This window comes from Falco biarmicus, chromosome 3 (genome assembly GCF_023638135.1).
Source record: "Falco biarmicus isolate bFalBia1 chromosome 3, bFalBia1.pri, whole genome shotgun sequence".
NCBI lineage: Eukaryota > Metazoa > Chordata > Aves > Falconiformes > Falconidae > Falco > Falco biarmicus.
Genome location: NC_079290.1, coordinates 61020471 through 61042949, shown reverse-complemented (window position 1 = coordinate 61042949; position 22479 = coordinate 61020471). Strand labels below are relative to the sequence as shown.

The following is a 22479-nucleotide window of genomic DNA, read 5'->3' as shown; positions in this document are numbered from 1 at the left end:
AATATCCTTTTAAGGTATGTGAACTGGTAGTTGGCGGTAGGTGATAAGAAACGGAAATTGCATCTATAATTTACTGCATTTGCATTAGTTTTGGTTACCTGTTCTAATTGCAACAGGATACTAAGCTACTGAGTTAAAGCACTTAAAGCTGTAAGGAAGATTACAAAAAAAATCTAAAAGATGAAAAACCTGTTTCACAGCAAGAAGATTACATATGTCATAACTTTGATTTTCAGAGAATCAAGTCAGGTGCTTAAAAAATTCTGTAAGATCAGCTAGTCAACTTTCAGCCTTGAATACAGATCTGAGATTGTGGTCTACTCTACTTATCTCCAGACACCATGTTAAAAATTAGGAAAAGACTTTTTAATATTGGTATTGTGTAGTTTGATAAAAGATGTATTTCTCTCAAGCTCATCCTGTTACTTCAGCTTAATTTCTTCTCCAAATTTCATATAATTCAAAAACATACAGCTATTTTATATACATAACTTCTTTCATCAATATTTATGGAAGTTGTTTAATATTTCATGTCCAAGTTTTAAACCAGAAGCTAAAATTACACATCTGAATAAACAAATCATTTCTAAAGTATTCAGCACCTACAAACTCTCACAGATCTTCAGATTGGTTAAATGTGCTCTGAAATCACACAATTTTTTAACATCTAATGAATTTAAAAACTAGAACTTTATTTGTGTGATTTGGAAACTTTGGCCTGTATCTTCCATCCTTTTAAAAAAGTTCCTCCTTCATTTTCCTGTGTAAAAGTCCCATAAGCCAAAAGCAGGCATTTAGGTTAAAGTATGATAGAAAACAACTGATTTGTGATTTAAGTGGCTTTGACTAAATCACTTAACTGGAGCAGTGTTTAATGATCTTAACATCAAACAAGTACAAACTCTCCATGCATGAAATTTCTTTTGGTACAACTGTTTCCTACAGATCTCCCTACTTGGTCATTATTGTTTAACTGTGTTTTCTAGAGACATATTAGTTTACATTTATGTGTACTGAAGACCATTCATTTCGTGCAAAACCTTGTCTTTCTAGGCAACTACTCTTTTTCCGTCTTAACAACTTCTTATCAAACACAACAATTTATATCTTTTAGGTAGCTTACATGTTAGATCTGTAATGTCTACTTTTTTTCTTCAGAGCCTCTAAGACTACTACTTGAATAAAAATGCACTGGATGTAAAAGATGGCTCAAGGAACCTTAATAACAAATCAGGCGATTTGGAATTAGAAGTTTTGAAAGAGTTAAAAAAAATAATTCTAACCACCACTGTCAGGAAGGAATGGTCCGAAGAATATTCTAACAGACTCAACCAACGGAAGCACCATCTCCAAACCCCGAGCAAATAATTCTCCTGGTTTCCTTCCCTAAAAGCCCAGGTTCAGTATTAGGTTTTCCAGAGATTCTGCTCACTCTACTACATCTTCTCCTTCTGGAAGCCTCCCTACTGACCACCTTTCTAGCAGTCCTTTAACAGCTGGACAGGACTCCGCACCCTGCAGTCATGGGTAATCCCAGCTCACCTCCAGGCTGGACCACTGACCACAAAGATAGGGACAGAATTCCATAAGCATGTCTGTTGCCTGCTTTTTCTCCTCTGTGCCATGAGCCAACTCCCATAAAGCAAGTAAGTACATGAAACGAAGCTGAGCTCTAAAAATTACAAGAGAATATATAACAAATGAAAAGGGGGCTGGGAGGAAAGTTGTGGGACTGCTTGACCAGACTTGGCCATACTAAAATGCTAGAATTCGTCTGGGAATTGGTTGAGGATTGTTACTATTAGTTAATCCCAGCTGGCACACTGATCTTTTTAGCTTTTTCTGTAGTCAGTTATTTAATCTTATTTTTACTGTGACCAATTACCATCTGATGAGACACTGTTCATCCATTTTAGTTAATCTTAGTATTTTGGGTCACACTACAAAACTTCTGGAAATGCAATTAAGCTAAGTTAAAGTAGGGGGTGGGGATTTTGCTTTTATTATTGTCCCCATCATTAGACTGGTTCCCGTTTCCCTTCCTAAATGCCAAGCTCAAACACCTATATGATAAAAACATCATTAAAAAACCATGTATTTGTCATCTGCAAAAGCAGAAAAATCTTAAAACAGAAGACTCCATTGAGGCAAACCTCAGTGATCTTCTGCAGAGAGACAAAAATTAACTTTTAATTTGTAATTTTTATTTAGTCCCTTTGAGGTTTCTAACCATGCGATTCCATGTTCCATTAAGCCCCAAACTGACTCTTTTTTTATCTTTTGATTTTCTACACTTCTGCCTCAGGCCCTCTGTGGCCCTCCTTGTTTCACTTGTTTCCTCCCAGCTCATTTTCTGCCTTCCTAGCCTTCTCTAAATCTCATCTTCCAGGCTTGATTACAGACAGAGGCTGTAGTAATGCAACACTCCCGAGGCAGAGGAAGGCATGCATATAGTGCAGATCTCAAATTCCATGGTGATCAAAGAAGAAATACATGATTTTACAGACTAAACAATTATAAGCAAGGCTATTTTAAGAATGGAAAGCTACAGACCTATGTACATATTAACATCCTTCCCCCGCCCCCCCCCCCCCCCCCCCCCCCCCCGCAGTTTATCCATCATGTTTAAAAAGGAAGCCAGGTCCCTTTTACAGAAGTAATTGAGATTTTTTCTAAACCGCATGCATCTCATACTCCTGAACACCTAAAAAAATTAATTCAACATCCAAACCAACACTACTGCCCTATCACCAGAACATCTGCATAGGAAAATTTGAAGAAAACCTACAGTGCAATTGTACTTTCAACTTTTCACTTCAAATATGTTGTTGTCTCTCCAAGGATAACATACAGCACACTTCACTGACTAATTCAGTACTTCCATCAAAACAACACATTTCCGTTTGTCTGGCATGATGTGCCGTTTTGTAGCTTAAGCTATTTACTGCTCATGATTCTTTTCTTGAAAAGCACATTCATTTTCATTCTGAATTATTCCTTACAATTTTATAGATATAATCAGCTTGAGAAAATAATACATCAAAATAAGTGAAATAAATCTTCTGACAATCTAGCTTTTACTTTTTTACTATACAGTGTACTTTCCCAGGTATTTTTATCTGTTAGCTTTTGTTTGGGATTTTTTTTTGGTTGTTTGGTTGTTTAATGATTTTATTATAAAAAACTACTAAGTAAATGAACACAATTTATTCCTGTCTCACGTTTACTGTTGTCAAACATCATGAAGATCCTCCTCTACCTATTCCAATGCATTTCAGTGGTGGGGCACATTATTCTTCTATTACTTTTTAGTAACAGTGTTTGCAAAGCATTTCTAGAGCTTACCAATGAAAAGTACCAAGTAAGAATAAAATTGCTCTCACCAAGCTATACTGCAATGATGCCCTTACCACTCAAAACCCATACAATTTTATTAAAACTTATGTCAGACCTCACACGTGTTTTCAGTGAATCTGAACAGTTCAATACACAAAATTAATATGACCAACAACAAACTGAAAAAAAAAATATCAATTCTCAGGACTACAGCAGTTGCACCTGATAATCCATTTACTAAAGCATGTCCTGTAAGTGGATATTGCTTCTCCCCCCAAAACCTGATGCATATGTCCTGGCTCTGACTGTACAAGATAAAACAACATAGGACAGAAGGGGTGGAAGGAAGCAAAAGGAAGGGAGTGGGGCATACAGAAGAAAAATTTGTATAAACCCACAAATAAATTAGATAGTAAAAAACTACCTTTTTTTTAATCCCAGGAAAACAACAATGCAACTGCTGTTAAAACAGCTACACAAATTGAAAGAAAAAAATCTTATAAATTACTGAGAATCCCCATTATGCTTACTACAGAATGTATTATAAGATTTGTTTTCCCTGCTCCAAGAATACCATCACACAGCACACTATACTTTATTTAGCAGAAGACCAATTTAACATTCAGCAACTTTAACTTTTTAGCTATGCTTTTATCTTGTGGTAACAGGAAACTTTTCACAGCTGTGTGCTTTATGTTTACACAATTGGAACAGTAATAACTGTTCCTAATAGAATAATTTTTCATAATAAAATTTCAGTTTAAGAAATTAAGTTTAAGTACAATTTCATGTATAAGATTGACTGTTAAAGTAATTTAATTTTTTTTTAATTTTATTTTTGAGCATTTTTGTTTCAAACTCTATGGAATACAAATATTTTCTTTTGCATTCATTTTCTTGTCACTATTTGGTGTTCTTCAGTAGTTAGAAGATCAGGGAATTTCTTACTTGCTATCAAAAAAATAAAACTCTTCAAGTGGCTCCATGTTCAATTATCTGTATTAAGTAACCTTCATGATATGCAGCCAAATCTACCCAGACAACATTCCTTTTAAGATTTTCCTTTTGCAATGTAAGCTTTTTCCTGGCTATTCTTAAATCCTTTTTTTAAAGTCTTTGGTGAACAGTGCTTTAGGTGCATTTCAGCACTTGTAGCAGCGCTTCATGAAATACACTTACAGTACTTAAATGTACTGGCACAAGAAACAACAGAATTACCAGCAATTATTTTAGGAGAATTTATGCATGACAGATTATATCCCAAGGCAACCAATAATGGATCTGGCTTGGGTTTTTGGGTTTTTTTGTTTTGTTGAGGGGGCGGGAGTGGTTTTGTTTTTGTTTTTGGTTTGGTTGGTTTTGGTTTTGGGTTTTTTTTTTGTTTGTTTCTTTTCTATTATTTAGATAAACTACAAATTCCCAGTTAAGTAATTTCTATAATGTTTCAGGAAAAGAAATAATGTGACATGGGGATTTCTCAAAACAAATCATGCCCAAGTAACAGAATATTCCATTTTGTAAAACAACCACCTTAGTGGATAAAGAAAATAAAGGAAAAAGACCAAATTCAACTTTCAGGGCTCATGACAGTCAGGTTTCAGGAAGAACTCCTATCATAGTGCAAACTGTAAGGAATAACAGGATTAAGAAATAGGACCACGTGAAGCTAAAATATGAACTACTTGAAATAAATGCTTCTAAGGAATTTAAAAGATGGAGTGATACACAATACTCATATGCTTATTACTAACAACTGTAGAAGACAGGTCAAGATGATCAATTCTGCAGATGTCAAAAGTAAGAGAAAGAGTTACTAAAGTCTGTGTGACTGTGCTAATCTGACTGAAGTTATTTCAAAGAGAAACACATCATGATTGACTGCTGCTTCCCACCTTCAGTAGAAGGGAAAGATGAGAATGCGATGATGAGACCTCACAGTATATTCAACACTGCAGAGATATCAAGGTACTATTGTGATACCTAATTAATCAAGTTTATGGAATATTTAACCAAACTAACACACACACACAAAACCACCTCCACTTTCCTGCCTCTAGCCCAAACAACAGTTAAAGAAACTTGTAATAGCGGAACAGTAAGTTCAAGCCCAGCAAGCAGTAACACTGTAAACATTCCCTTTAACAGCCCCACTAACCTCTGCACCTATGGGAAGCAGAAGTATAGAAATTGTGTTACTACGATGTACACATGGAACATAAAGAGGTCAGTTGCTTTGCTCTTCTGCATGTCATCTAAATGCTGAAAGAAATATGACTGTGCCATGTTTGGACTACTTTACAGACAAAATTGAAAGGGTCAGAAAACAAAACTGAGATGCTACTATAAACAGAGAGTCTGGAGAACATTAATTCCAAGGGAAGATCAACAAACTAGCGCATTCAGTGTAATTTAACTTCTGTTGTTCTTTCAGAATAATCAACTACATAACAACGCTGCAAAAAAAAAAAAGCCTACACTTAATCTTCACAATGCAAAGATTTTTGCAATCTGCAGTTATGTTTAATTATTATGAAAAATTCAGCTTTCTCTCTTCAAACTAGTAAGGTAGAGAAAAGAAATTTGTCCTTTGCAAAAGCAGCACTTGCCTGTTGTTCTTACTCTGCTAACCACATCTGAGGTTATTTAAAAATAACCAGATAAATCAATTAAATAGCATTACTGAATTTTTTTTAGTCTAAATAACCGATGTTTTTCAATCAAATTATGTTTTTGGATCGGGAGACCTCAAATCAGAGAACTTACTTAATAAGGTATGAAAAACGCTTCTCCTTCCAACAGCCATTCTACCAGTCTTAAAGCTTGCATGTAGAATCTTTCATAAGATTAACTTAAATAAGGGCTAAAGCTATACTGCAAATTTTGCAGTATAAATAAATTTGACTGTAGTACAGATATACTGTATTAGTTTTTGTGGTTGCTCTAATCAAAGAATGGGTGTGTGATAACAGAGTCCTCAGATTTATATGGCCATCGAAACCAGGATCGTGTATTAGAACGGACCCCTGCACACTGAAAGAAACAGACTAGGACACCGCTGCTTAAAGACAGGTATGTAGTGCCATTTCAGGTGCTGTCGTTGTCCTGCTGGCCTCTTCAGAAGGCCACAGGTCTCCTGTGACTCACATTATCTTTCAGCCCACTGCAGACTTCTCTGCTACTGCAGGCATTTCAACCTGCACTGGATGATTACCTTTAGGCAACTATACTCAGTCCTAACCAGTATGAAATTATGAAGAAATTAACCTAAAGGCTAAATCTGAAAGTGTTTAATACTAGTTTATTGCAGCAGTTTCTTAGGCAAAAACACCGATCTAAAACTAAATTTAGATAAACACAAAGACTAGAACTGTCCTAGGCTCTTATGGGACACTACAAGTGCTGTTTGATTTCAGTCTTGCCAAAAGTGACTCTGTAAAATTTACTTTATGCAGAGTAATCATCTCTACATAATGTAGAAATCAACATTCAGTTTGGCTTTCTATGTTCATTGTCATTTGTAGTTTCTAGACAACACCTGAATCAAAATAAGCCCACCATGAAAAGGAACAAGTGGAACTTCAGGCGGCAATTTTTACCAAAATAAAGCAAAACAGACAAAATCTTAACTTATGGATGAATATTCTGGAGATAGAACCAAGATGGCTCTAATGATCTAAAAATCAGGTATTCCCATTCTTTGATCGATTTACCCGCCTAAACAGGACAAAACCCAATTATCATGGGATTTCTACAGTCAGCTAGCAAACCTATCAAGTACCTTGGAGATAAACCATTTATTCAATTAAACAATTAAATCGAATTTTTTAATACTGTAACTACTTTTTATGGCATTTCTTGATTTTTGTTCACCCAGACATTTTTCGAAGACCCTAAATCTTTAAAAACATTTGGAAAAATCAAACTTAATGGTCTTATCTGTTACAGAGAAACTATTCAGCAAAGCAGTAAGAACGTTTTGCTATTCTGAACTCTGAAAATGTTGGAAGGCTATTAAAAAGCAAACTATCAGGAAAGGATAAAATACATTCTGGAACTGTAATGCACAGTGGGAACAATGGAGTAGTACCACATATCTCTTGAGAATCTTTTCATTTATGAATTTTATACACAACCTTTGACCATTTCCCTAGAATACCACTACAGATTTTCACACAGTATCAGAAGAAAACTGAGATTGTGGGTTGTTTTGTTTTTGGTTTTTTTTTTAAGCACTATCACTACTAGCCGATAAGAAGTTTTTCATCACCTCGTCTGTTGCAGGTTACACTCATCTCCAAAAACTTAATAGCTATCAGGGAGACACTTCAGTCAGAGGTAACATTTCAGTCCAGTGATGGCAAACCTTTTCAACGTATAACGCCAAGTTTGTGTCAGAAGCACCACCACATTTCATGATCACTGATGTCAGTTCTAATCCATGTCTGTCACAAGCCTGGCACTAATGTTAATTCCAGTGGTTAATTCTCACTAGTCTAATCTAACTGGTTAGGTACAGAATCAGCACTACAAGAACTGTTTTTTCATCCTAGTAATGCTCCTGCCTCTAAAGTTTCTGGAAAGCTTATGTTCCTCATCTGCAAAACAGGGTAGTTGCTCTTACCTCTTTACCTCAGCAGTAATGAACTGGACAACAGGCTATGAAGTTTGCTACGCATTAGTTAAATGCTATGTGCTTTCTATTGTTATATTTGCTCCTACTTGAACTGTTTATTTCATCTCCCTGATACAACAAAAAGGTCTTGTAGTGTGTGCATTGTCTTTTTGTGCATGTCTAAGTGCCTAAAGTAATCAATCTTGCTTGTGGCAACTGGACAATAGATGCTATAGCAAGAGAAACACAAACAATTACATTACCTTACAAGATGCTGTGACAATGAATTATTTAAAGTTGATGGGGCCAGGGAGAGATGACGAAAATTTTTCAACACAGAAAACAATAGATAAGTGCTAAATATTACTTCTAAACAAATTTATTTCCATTATGAAAAATAGTAAGGGTCTAATACCAAGCAATAAATTTAATAAAGCAGATGCTGGCAGCATACTCTTAAATTATGCATGGTCTTTTCAGAATCAAGCGGTATCATGAACAGTGTAAGACTAAAATTCTGTAAAACCACTGATAACAGAGTTCTAAAGCCAAGAGTATTGTTTTGTAATGTGACTATTACAAATTTGGATTTCATACCATGTTTTTTTTACAGTAACAAAAACATGAGTGTAATATCCAGGAGCCAAATCTGCATGAAATACATCCTGGACAAAAATTCAACATGTACTGAGATATATACTTCTGTCTTGCATTTAAATCTAGAGCATATTATGGGAATTACCTATTTATTAAAATATTCAAATGTACAGTGAGCGCTGTACAAGAAACTGTAGTACTGCGCCTTTGAGAAATTTGGGGAACATACCTTCTGGTGGCCTTCCAGAAGGCATTGATACTGTTCTGCTGCCAACAGAACTGCTACTGAATTATGACACAGATAACTGATTACCTAGACTCAGAGATAACTGTACTCTTGGAATATATCCAGATCCCTCCATCTTGATTTGAAAAGAGCCATGTCAAGAATAGTATTTTGAAGTCTTTAAATCAGTGCTAACAGAATATGATTAAGTTAGGAAGAACTACGAGCCTGTGCAGAAAAGGTATCCCGAGCAGATCACAGGAGCTTAGACTGAAAGAAAAGTTTGCTCTCCATGACTAGTTTAGTTACTTGTATTACCTTAGCAACCTTTTCTTTTATATGAAGGACAGTACATCTACCAATCTTTCCCCCACTCCCTCCCTGAAAAGGCTACAAATGGCTGACAGCTGTCTCTCAAATCAAGGCACTTACATGTCTTTTCATCAGTTTACTTGTTTAAACAAATGGACCTCTAGAGATGTCAATGAAAAGAAAGATTTATTACTAAAATAGGAGCAAAAGAATGAGGTTATGAAACAACCAGAAAATGTAAATAAACTATGCTGGCATGTTAGCTCTTGCTAACGATAAGGATGAAAGCCTATCAGGCTGAGATGCAACAATTAGAAGCAAGCAAGCAACTTTTATACTTAGTATCCTTTTTTATGGGGGAAAAAATTAATCAGTATAAAAACATAATATACAATTAATTAAATTAGGATGTATTTTATCAACAAATAATTAGTTAAGGAAATAAAAAGGTTCTACCTGTGTCTGAATTGCGATCTTCATTTCTGGATGGACTAATAGTAAAAGGAAGTTTACGTTTCATGGAAGACTTTTCTTTCATCTCCTTCCCCACATCACTCCTATCCACTTTTGGAGTTTTGCTGTAGGATGCAATCTTGTCCTTGCTCTAATATAAATAAAAAGTATACTAAGTAATTTTTGCATAAAGCAGAATAGTCTTATAACGTATACAGACTGAAAAGACCTGCTATGCGAGAATGTATATGCATGTGTGTAAGTAAATGTATTACATAGTTTATTCAAAAAATTTTAAAGTAACCTTTCTAAAATAATGGCATTTCTTTCTTTTAAAAATGAGTATCTTCTGTGTTATTTCTACTTCCTGATAGTTCTCACTGTAGAACTACTGTTGCCTATTAGAGCCTTGATTAATAAGCAAAGAAACAACACAAACTGGATGAGTATTTGCTAAGTCTTAATGACCAACCCGATTTCCTTCTTTGACCACAACATAATAATCACATTAAAAGCATATTAAGAGCCCACACTGCAATTCAGACTGTGAACACAGTAACAACAAAGAAAACCTCTAACAACCCTCCCCTGCCTCTGCCTCCACCCCCACCCCGTAATCCATCCAAACAGAACTCTCTGTTTCAACAAGAATAATAGTGTGGTGTTTCATTTTCTAAAACAAAATTTACAAAGAACTTAGAAAATTAATGAAGAAACTTTTAAAACTCATATCAAATGTAGAAAAAAATAGGTACAAGCTATTTGGAATTTTTATCTGGGCCTACAAAATGTATTTCAAGATAAACAGAGAAAAACCTGGACGGGCACAATATTAACTTATGTTTCATCACCTTAATAACAGCATCAAAGTATGTAAAAGAAACCAGGTTAGTGAGAAGACTGCTTGAGGGAACCCTCTGCAAACCCCAACATTTTGGCCTATCAATCAAGATGCAATATAGAGACACAGCATTTTCTGTTCATTACATGCTGCAGAAACATATTATCAAGCTGTCAGCTATCACAGCTCCACAGCTTTGTATCATTCCTACAGATGATCAGATGGAAACACTAAAAGATTCATTTTCTAAAGGTAGAAGAGGAACATACACTGACTTGCCAATCAGTGAAAAACAAAAGCCTGCTCCTTGGTACTTTTGAAGCAAGAAGTTAAAAGATCTATTCAGATTAGAGAAAAACTAGAAAATAACTCCAAGTAAAGGTACTATTCCCAAAAGCACCTTTCTTTTTTTTAAAAAACAAACGTAAGTACAAAGAGTAGTTTGATTATCTGACACACTGAAATTGTGTGCAAAGTGTAGGCAGAAGTGATTACAAAAAGAACCTGCAAACAAACTGCAATCTTCAGATGACAAATATCTGTACCAGGGAAATCACAAGGAAGTGATCAGTCTATGTCAGAAGAACTCCAGAAGTAACAGGTTGGTGCCCCCAGACAAAATCTATCTTCGCTCTGAGTTTGGAAACCTGGGGGGAGGGGGGGGGGAGGGAGGAGCAGGGGGAAACAACAAAACCAAAACAACCCAAAACACTAAACCCCTAAACCAAAACACAGAATAAAACCCACACATGAAAACCAACCCTCCTCCAAAATCCCAGAGGGAGCAACAAACACTCCTCCCTGCCTTTTTCCTACATGCTAGAACATCGAAGTCTGAAAGTCTAAAAATCTAAACCCCCTTAAGACTCCCCTAAGGCCTTGGGAGACAGTGTCTGTACTATTACTTCTGAAAGAAGCTAATCAATCTAACACAACTGATTATTTTCAAATAGATAAATTGACAAGAGCAGATACAAACTCCATTAAGCCGATACCGATCTCTTCTGCTACACATCTGAATTTCACACTGCAGTCCAATCTCACCAAGAGCTATCTCATACCTTGTTCCAAACTACTCATTTATTTGTCATATTTACGCATGTAAATTTCCCACAATATGATAAAGCAGTATTACAATTTATTGCTTTCTCTGGAATATTATCTTACGTTAGGTACTATGCAATAGAGAGGATCAATTAAAATAATTTTAAAGTCTTAAGCAGGAAACCTTGCTTTCAACTTCTTCTATAGAAAAAAAAAAAAGGCAAACTTTTTGTGGTTGGCAATCCTTAAAAAGTATCAGTTTTTTGGTACTAGTCAGTAAAGTATATCAGTATGTGCTCAAAGAGACACAAGCTGCTTAAATAATTTGATCGCTTTAAATTTACTCTTACTCTTAAATTGTATATATGCATTATATTAAATATTATGACTGATGCACTACTTTTGATAATCACTGAATATTAATTTTGTGATGATCTAATTAGGAGGCAAGACAGTTCAAAACGTGTATTTTCAGATAAATAAAGATACATTGAAAAGGAAAGAAGAGGGTATATACAGAATACACAGAAATGGGGCGGGGGAGGGGAAAGGGTATTTTGTCACTTTGCTGTTGTCGAAATAAGCATTTAGCCACCATCAGTGGTGCATTTTCTAACCTAAAAGATGCAACAAACAGGGTGTTTGAGAAGTCTGTACGAAGTCAATGCTATTTAGTATTTTCTGTGACAATGCTGAAACAGAGATGCAATTAGATATGCAGACATCATCACAACTGGGAGAAAGGGAGAAGCAAAAAGCACTGGCAAAGGGAAAGTAAAATAACTAGTGAATTTGAAAAACAATCTAGATACAAAACAAAACTGGAAAAGTCAGGATAAAATCAAGGTTCTACAAACTGATAAAAGTAATTAACTGTACAATCAGAAGACCCCACATTAAAAGCCAGAAAACATGTAACAGCCTCCTGGATTCAACTTCAGGTAAAAGAAGGGAAGAGAAGGTAGCAAGCCCTGTAGGTCAGAACAGGCATTTTGATTTAAAGAGTGAACGTTCACTGTTACAGATGCTCCTGCTCACTGCAACAGCATAGACATCTCTTTTTTTCAGGGTCCAAAGCAAGGTTCAAAATTCAGCATGAATAGGCCTATGTATTAGTTTAACGATATCCATGGAAGCAACCTAAACCAAAGCTGGTATCTTTTACAAAACAACCTGTAACTTAGAATATCTGTGGACCTTCTAAAGAGGTTCATTAATCTAAAGTGAAAATTGCTAATCATATAAAACACTCAAGACATGATACTGTTCAGATACATAAACTATTTCTGCAAAGAGAAAGGCATTACATACTCTCCATGTCCACTACAGTTAGAGAACATTTAATGACTTTAGACAGCAACAGAAGACAAACAAAGGTTATTTATCCTTCTACTAAATATCTAACTCCATGCCAGTCAGCATAATTAAGTATCAGAATAAACTGCCCAAGGAGACTGGAATTTCCATCAGGCAAGGCTTTAAAGAAAAGGTCTGGCAAACATCTGTCAAGAACCGAGTACAGCTTATTCTACTCTGGGGCAAACGGATGAACTGGATCTGCACGTCTCAACATTTAATGCATGCCTCACTGGAGAATGTAGTAACAAGGAAGAATTTTCTCTGTTAACAAAACCATACTAGTGTGCTGTGATGAGGAACACATTTTTAATCTGTTCCAACAGAAACTGTCTCAGAAGGCTAACAAACAGCAGTCTGGACAATTTCTTGATATCCCATTCCAGCTCTATTGTCTGGTACTACTACAATCAATGACAATACACAAAAGGAGACAACAAAGTGCCATATAATCTAGCAGATGTACTAAGCCCTGGGAGAATAAGCATTCTTTTTCTGCCTATCAGAGAGAATTACATACTGAAGCCTGTTCTGTACGGTACTGTAACAGCTTTGGGCACTACTGTTAGACTCTTCTTAAAGAGAGTTAATTCTTAGAAATCCCAAATGTGTTTCCCCTTTGGACGACATACCTATCACTTCCCTCTTTAGTTTTGACCATTTAAGTTCTAAAGTATAAATTCAGATAAATTGAAATTTCATTGTGTTCTTATGTCTATAAAATATCTCACGCAAACACTAAGTGGTCTATCCACTGTACACACTGTTACTGTTTTTTAATTTATTTTATGATCCCAAGATGAGCAACTGAAGTAAAAATACACATAGCCTAAAGTATGTATGATATAAACTCAACTTATTAACAGGAAGGTTATTTCTAATGACTTTCTTTAAGATCTCAGAAGACCTGAACACATAGCTGATTCACATAGCTATTTACTGGTTGCTAGAACAGCACAATAAGCATTAATCTTTCATATTTGTCCAGTGGAAGTTAAGTCTCATAACAACAATAACTTTACTACATTCTTCAGTCAACAGCTAAGAGTGCACAACCAGTAAGAGCTAAACATTTTATCAACTATGAAAGGAAAACCAAATCCTGCAAGTGTTTTTTTCTTTTATCTTAATGTATTAACCATTGGAATAGTCTTACATCACATATGCAGGCCATTCCAGTTTTTATTTTGAGGAGGAGAATGAGGATCTTTTTAGGGAGTGGTGTCCTTTAACATTACTGTTCATTTGTAATATGCACTGTTTTGTATGAACATCACTTCATATTAGGCTTCAGTACTTCCTTATATCAATTGCACCAAGTTAACGAATCCCTAACTTTTCGTAAGAAGTTTTAATGTTTCCAAAACTATTGTTTTAAAATTAATGGTTGCAAATATACATACTGAGAAAAATCCTGATTGGCTTTACAGAAGCTTCCAGTACTTTCTAACTATACTTCATTTTAAGTTGTCACTGTTGACTTGGCCTGGTCAATCTTTACTTCAGGGTTTTAATGTTTGTGTATGTAATACAGATTTACCTTCATGACTTTCTGTTGTTCAAATTCAAATTTTACTCTTTCCCTATTGCCTGTTGAATTTTAAGTTATTTTCTATGCTGAATCCAAATGATTACAAGTGGCAATATTTTGTCTATTTTTTCTAACACAGGGGAAAGATTGCAGATTAGTCAAGAGCTAGCTAAACACTTCTGACAATTACTTGTCTGTGTGTTACAGAACAGATCACGTGTCTGACTATCATCTTAAACATGTATTCAGTTTTTCCTCAAAATATGACAAAAGCAACCCAACTGTATTTATTATGCTAAACAAGTGAATACAGGAATATTAACTGCAGCACTTAAGTAATTCTGCAATTTTATTTAGCATCTCACATTTTCAATATTACATATCAATTTATATCATACAATCCCCAAGCCAAACCCTACATTATTCTAATCTCACATTATATGTTGTTCCAAGGCGGACAACAAACAAGACTGAACCTAACAGTGCAAGCAGTTTATCAGCTTCCTTTTTGGTATCAATGTAATTAGTCCACCATTGTGATTCCCTAGCTATGTCCTTGGTGAAACTTCCATCTTCCCCCAGACTCTAATTTTCTAAGTAATCCTGCTTTGACTGGCATCTTAATCTCAAATACCAGGCAAGGTAGAATCTAACACTTGTCTACATTTCTAATTCCTGCACTGGTGATCAGTCTCAACAACAAACACCTCCTTGTTAGAGCAACCAGCTAAGGACAAACCTTCACACCAACTAATATGACAATCAAAGGGGTATCTGTGACCATTAAAAATAGAATGTTACTATAATCCTTTCTAAATCAAATCTTGCTGTATTTCCTGGCCATTAAATAAATAATAACATGTTCACTCTTCCGCTCCCTGGAAAGTTACGCCTACCTTCATATGAATTTGTATCTTTAATGTTCTGGCCAAAGAGCCCGCATGTTTCAGAAGACTGCCTAACTTTGCAGAGATTGCAAGGTATGGGGGTTACACAGCTCAGCAGATTAACTGCTGCTGTTACTAGAAGAGAGGGAACAGTCTACTGGGATCAAGGGCAGGAGATTATGGGAGAGGAAGGTGTCAAGACACCCTGTGAATACTGAACTGGGCACAAGGGTCACTGATAAGGTAGTTTCTTTGGCAGTGGTTGCAGACTGAACAGCCACTCCGTAGACTAGCACCGTTTTTCTACAATGGCAGCAAGCGACACGGAGGAAATGAGGGGGAGTAAGAGGTGGAAAGTGGAGGAAGAAGAGTGGCCTCCCAAGTAAACTATTTTTACTGATTTATATATATTTTTTTTAACTCAGATTACAGAGCAACTTGTATGTAAAATTCAAAGCCTAGGAAGGAAGGAAGGAAGTAATCTCCACTATCAAAATATAATCTATTTCTACAGACTCAAACATATAAATGCATTCCAGCCATTTCAAGCCATACCTTTAGCAAAGAAACAGGGAAAAGGAAAACTTAAAAATGGATACATTCCAGCAAACCCACTATTTTTGCTGTGAAAGTGAACAAAACATGAAAATTCATTTTAACCTCTATTACAGGTTTTTATAAATTTTTGGTTAGATTATAAGTACAAATTAAGCTTGAAAAAACTGATGTCAAGTCTGTTCTCCTAGCATGAGCAGCTTTGTCTTCCAAGACTTTCCTGTGCCAAATGGTGGGGTTTTTTTAGAAATACTGAAGTGTCAATATAGTAAGAGTTTATAAAGCCAGAAAGTATTCCTTTTGTTAAATAACCTAAAACCTTTACAAAATATAACTTAATTACAAGTATATAAATAAAAAAGCAGTATTTAATACCACTAAATGTCACTGTAATAGCCTTCATATTCTTGCTCTTGTAGGCCCCAAGACATTCCCCTCTCTTTCCCAGTACTGAACGAAACTTCAGTTAACTCAACCATATCCCAAACAAGAACCAGGAAAAAAAACCCCAAACACCACACAAACCAAACCACTCCAACATTTTTTCATCCCTTTACTAGTAAGCCTATTTCCTTTCCTCATTCTACTCTGTTACCTTCCTCTTCTTATCTACATATTTCATCACAACTAGCAAAAGTAACTACCTTTGCCTCACTTTACTGGGAACCATAAAACAAACTGGGAAGAGATTAAAAAATCTAAAGGTTTTTATGAATGTTTTCAGAAGACGAATGGTTTGAAGTAGATGCTGGATCTTCTAAACTTCCCTAGTTTTTAATCTCTTCCTATCTTATATCCATTCATTAAATGATCTTGCAGAGAATACAGACTTCAACAAAACAGTAAGTATGACCACACACACACAAGAGTCTCCTTTTCCAGAGAAGACACTCTTAAATACCATTTGGGTGTTAAATGGATTCTCTTTCCTTAGGGCTACATACAACTCATCATTCACAATTCAGAATTTTATTTTATCTTCTGTTATTCATTAGTACTACAGATAAAACTGTTGTCTATTGTAAAATTGTACTAGGCAGACAAAACTGAGAACTGAGTTATTTGCAACTCTGCTCCAGAAGTTTGAAAATGGTAGGATACTTCACATTTATAAACAATAAACCACTCTTCGGTGTTACGAGAGCTCCCGTATTCCTTCATTCTCTAACACTCAAAAATGGATCTTACCATTTTTGAAGTGGACTCCCTTGTACAGGTGTTACTCTTAACTCTTCCGCAGCATTTAGCTTTCAAGTCCTCCTAACAGAGGGAACAAGTCCCTGTGTTACAAAGGAATGTAAGAAACGTGTTTTTTCACCGGTCTGTGCTGTCACAGGTCTTCAGAAATGTTTCATGTGTTTGTAACAGAGAGTAAGACCGTAAAATTAAATAAAATATGAATCATTGTTCTTGTGAGCGTATGGACTTCATATGATGTAAGATATGAAAACCATGCACTAACTTACACCAAATAAAGCCAATCCATCCAGCTTCTTCTGAATTAAGTTGCAAGTTACAATAAAAGGTGTATTCCCTAGTTTAATTTAGTTAAAGCCATGTAAAAACCTACACTTCTTTTTTTCTGCACATAAGATATCAGAATACAGATTCATATTCAGTTCTTCCCATTACAGCAAAAAAACAAACCCCCAGTGTCAGAATACATGCTCTTCATTTCACTGAAATTAAATGGACATGAATATGATTTTGTTACCTTTCTTGCAGTTGGTTTTTCCACCATGGTGCTATCACTATCAGAATTTTCAACTTGAACTGTTTTTGTAGACCCAAATTTGGGCATTTTATAGCGGTTTAGCTAGCTGTATCTTGCATCAGTGGGTTCATCGTGTGTCTGAAAAACAAACAACCACCATTACATAAATATACACACTGCAGTGTTATTTCAGGGCAAATGTTGTTACTGCACATGGTAGCAGAGTTGAATAGTGCCCCAGAAAAGATGACTAACAATGACACCTGACTTCAAACATCCCACTCATCTGCAGCTTAAACCTTGGGGTGAAAACACAAAAGGTCTAACATGGCTGCTACTGGGGACAGCGTCATCAGAAAGCCACAAAGTCAGCTGCTGAACTGCCTCATCCCTCTAACCTGCACCTTTGGCAGACTTAACGCTTTTGGGTATTTGATGTCTCATTGGTTCAGTATCTCATTTTTGTAAGTAATAAGACTGGGAAGATGCAGAAGATGATTTCTAGCAACACTGAAGAGAAATCAAGCTTTCTAGCCTGAGGAAGTGAAATATCATCTACCCAAAATATTATGGAAAGAAGATCAAATCTTGGCGATTTGGTATCCTTTCTGTCGGAATGAGAAATAAGTGTCAGAAGAAAAATCTTCTAAAGCTTAGACCTGGAACTAGAACCCTTAACTTTCACTGTCTAGCAAATTAATCACATAAGCCATCACTACATATATATACGTATGCACATAACACTCTTAAGAGAGAGAATGTGGCGTTTCATCTCCAGGGTATACCAAGTACATTACAGATCCACATAACAGAAAAGGTCTGATTCGCCTCTTCCACAGAACAAGGAGTCACTCCTCTCCTAAGAGGGCCCAACAGGAAAGGTCACGTGAAAAGCACAACTGCATCAGACATCACTGTAAAGCTGGTGACATTTTATGGGTCTTTTTGATATGATGTATTATGTTACAAATATTTAGGTGATCACAGTCTTGCTAAGTCTTGCGGTGATTCTAGATCTCAGCTAGATGTTGTTTCATGTGTGACATTTCTACTGCTGCTTTATAGGTTAAAAGTTTTGGATCATCACGTCGCAAAAATGTTGCTGTCACAGGACCAGGGCCACTATTTTGGTTTGACACAGGTAACTTACAATAGAGACTGGTATTTTCTCACTGCAGATGACTTTGAGAAAACCGTTTTGCACACTAGACCTGACACACAGAACTTTCATATTCAAGAAAATTTCTACACCCCACTGCACCAACCCACCCATCCCCCACAAGACCTAAACTATGGGAAATTCCCTTACAGAATACTTGGTTAAGATTAATACCATTGTATATAGCAAAGTAACATCTTACTTTCTCATTCTTCCACAAAAGGAGAGGAAGAACAAGAGGGGAAGGAAAGTTCAAAATGTTCAATCCTAAAGTTAGAAAATTAGGAAATGATACACTATGGTTTGCTCTTTTCTTTCCTTTCCCCCACACCGGAGTTTTTTGTTTTTATTTTTTTAACATTAACCACAAGCTTATGAAAAACAGGAAGAGCTTAATTAGAAACTGTCTCATGTACAATAACCTGAATCTTGTCTCCACTACTATACAAGGTACAATATTGTGAAATTCCTACTGTTCCACTCTTACCTAAGATAAAAGAAACATTAGGGTATCCCCTTCATTTATGTAGGGTCAATAGGATTTATGCCCTACTGGACAGGGACAGTAATTGCTCATTTTTAATGAGCAAAGCACACTGTTATTTGCCTGTTCTTTTTATTTGCTTTTTGTTAACAGTTGCAGGAAGAAAAAAGGTTATTGGTGCAACGCAGAGTACCCTAGAATGAGTTGCCGGTAGTTTACAACTAAAAGAAGCAATGAGATAGCATCCTCACAGACAACAACTACTGTGTTGATTACACCACAGAGTATTACCATAGCAGCAAATACCCGTTTTCATGGTTTTAAAAAGAAGTCATAAATCTTCTTTTGCTCAGTTAGCCTCTCAAATCCTCTTAACTTTCATTCACAATTCCCGTTGTATATATCATCATGTTTATAACTACTTTAAAACAGATTAACATGTGAAAGTTATCTTTATTATTTTAATAAAAATATTTCTCATTGCATATGCTGCTGTTTTCTTTCCTTTTTTTCCCGCTGCTGGACTCCCTGAAACTAACTCCATCCCTGCTTTGCTTCTTTTCCCTTCCTGGTTTGGTAATGCCATTCCCTATACCCTTCTGGTACTGACAGTAAGGACCCCAGATTCCTGAGCTTAAGTAAAATTTATTAGCTTAGGCTTGGCTCCACTCCTTTTATTTGCCTCACCAAGGGGGCTAAAACACATTAACTGGACAAGAGTTCTTCCTCCACAAAATGCCCAGCTTCCCTGCATGTCCTTTCAAACCTTACCGAGCAGAAATAATTTATTTTCAAAAATGGTAGACCAAAAAAAATTCAAGCTATAGGTATTGTATAGGGACAAGAGGATGATGAAAACATTTTCAAAATAAATTTAAATTAAAGGTATTTTTATATAACACAGCACAAATAATACACAAATTAAGTAAATGAAAACGGAAAGCATAGGATGTTTCCATTTTCTTTACCACATAATCAAAACAAAATGTGAATTCATTTAATCCTTGACCCCAAGCCAGCTATGTTTTGAAGAGAAAACTGTTTTGGAAGTTCACTAAAGCTGAGTATCACATACTGTATTATTAAAGTAGAACCATCCACCGATCACATCGACACACGGCAGTATTTCCATGAAGTGTTTTATGTACCAGGCTGCCGTTCCACAATCCCTGTATTAAATACTTTTCAGACAGACATAAATGCTTCAAATATTTGAGAAAAAATTAAAAAAAAGTCATAAAGGGTAGGGTTTTTTTTTTATTTCCTAAGATATCACAGTCCAGAAATGTAAGCAAACTATTCAACCCATGATCACATACTATATATTACAATAAAATGATGACCTGAAGAAGTGATTTTACTGACATTTTAACTTTATTTCTGTTTGCCTGCAGTTCAGTGCCATTTCAACTCATGTTCTGAACACAGTAATTTGCATTCCAAGTGAAAATGGAGAACATTAGCAGGTTCTTCCAGGGAAACCCAAATCTGTCTGCTTTGAGTTTCCTTCAGGGCTGTTTCTTAATGCGATTACTGGCTTATTAGGCGGTCTTGATGGCATGTTTCAAATCAACAGAACTTTAATTTAAAAAAGTTAAAACTCTTTACATTCAAATTATTCTCCTCTGTCACAACAAGCAGCACCATCACTTTTCATCTGACAAACAGGCACAGCTGTGCTTTTTCTCTGACAAACTGATCTATTTCAAGCTTTTCAAGAAAACATAGAATCTGCTTCCGACTAAAAGAAACTTCTCTGCATGTAAAAGAATCAGATATTCTGATTTTACGTTTGGACATCTTTCCTGCACATTCATTATAGTTATCAATGTCCTATTACTCAAAAAACAGTTCAACTTCTTTTGTTCATTTTTCACCTAAAGGAACTAAAAGATTCTTTTTTCTCCTTAAAGTATCAAAGGTGAGCATTTTGACAGATCTACAGGCAGTGATATAAAAAGCTGGAATTATTTAATAAAAAAAACCCCACCAACTACCAAAATTTCAGATACAAGTAGCTTCAGAAAATTCAGCATATAATAAAACTCTAATACCAACAAGTTACTGTATTGATTTGTACAAGCTTACATCTAGCACTAATAGAAGGGCATGCCTTCACTTACGTAAAAACCCAGAGAACTCACACAGTACTCCCAACAACGCTGCTGCCACTGTTGTTCAATCCCTTTATATGAGTTTTTGCTTTCACTCCAGTCACTTGAGAAACGGAGGCCCATGTGTTCGTTACATGCATATGTATGATTCACCAATGACTTTCACGCCCGTAGACATATTTTCTTCAAACTTGACAGCAGAGAAAGTTTTCAAATATATTAAACACTCACAAATTTAATGGAAAGAGGTGGCTGGTAGATAATAATGATCATCTTGTCACCGTTTTCCCTGAGGGAAAGTTTCAGTATGAGCTTCATGCTACGTTGCATATAAGAAAACCCTATGTGAGATGGCCTTTACAAACCACTTTCCTTCTTTTCCCCTAGTCACAGGGCAAGTTTCAGTTGAGACTTGCACATTACCAGAGTCAATCAACTGTAAGACACAAAACTGTAAGAAATTAAGCATCACTAGTTCTGGTGCTCACAGAACTACTTGTTTCCTTTCTGGTTTATGATGCATGCTTATCTTATTCCTGCATGTCTTCCCCAAAATATAAACAGCAAAAAGTTACATCATACTTAGGGAAGGTTTTCTTTGGCAGCCCTGTTGTACAGTTGATCTTGAAGGTTAGACGACTGCTATTATAGAAGATCAATGGGGTGCAAGACTGAACTTGTATGAGAATATTAGTAGCAGATGAGTTAATTTCCAAGATACTGCATTTATGCTTGAGCTCTAGAATACATCTGCACTTGAAAAGCAGGGGATCTAACATAAGGCAATCTTCTCAACTACCTGTTCTATATTTCCCGTATCTTATTTCATCTGCAGAGGGAAAAAAAACCAAAGAAAAATATCCCTTTCTTCTAATAGGGATTTACTCCAGACTAGGAAACAGTGAATCAACTGTAAAAAATTTCTGCTATAAATATTTGACATGAGTGCTTCAGAATGTTTTGCTAAAATTAAACAGATGAAAATGACAGCTAAGGCTACATCTACATTAGCAAGAACTACAGAATTATCAAGAGCAGATCTCTAGAGTGGAACTGCTTGTAGCAAAAAATCAGAATTTACTCTAGTTACATTTAGCAGTTTTGCTCTGGACTAGTTCTAGTGCAGTCCCATGTACTAAACACATATTAAAGGTTGGAGCACACATCTCTGCTTAAAACCGAAGGAATCAAGCTCTGCAGCCACTGCATAGATCAAGCTAAACTACAGAGAGGAGAGATAAGGATAGTCACTAAAAGT

The 22479-nt window shown here is 35.8% G+C and overlaps 1 protein-coding gene across 5 annotated transcripts in view; it reads right to left on the bottom strand.

Annotated features, from left to right (window-relative positions):
- ANKRD12 (ankyrin repeat domain 12) overlaps window positions 1–22479 on the bottom strand; it is a 65862-nt gene that overhangs the window by 28856 nt on the left and 14527 nt on the right. For 4 of the 5 annotated variants that reach the window (XR_008821050.1, XM_056333592.1, XM_056333593.1 and 1 more), the window contains exons 2-3: window positions 17465–17602; window positions 9540–9687 (exon numbers count right to left, since the gene is read on the bottom strand). Coding sequence is in view for 3 of the 5 variants with exons in the window: in XM_056333592.1 (XP_056189567.1) it covers window positions 9540–9687; window positions 17465–17551 (235 nt within the window). In the remaining 2 variants the exon portion in view is untranslated. Of the gene's footprint in view, window positions 1–9539; window positions 9688–17464; window positions 17603–22479 lie in introns of those variants that run through there. The other variant, XM_056333595.1, reaches the window with a different exon arrangement.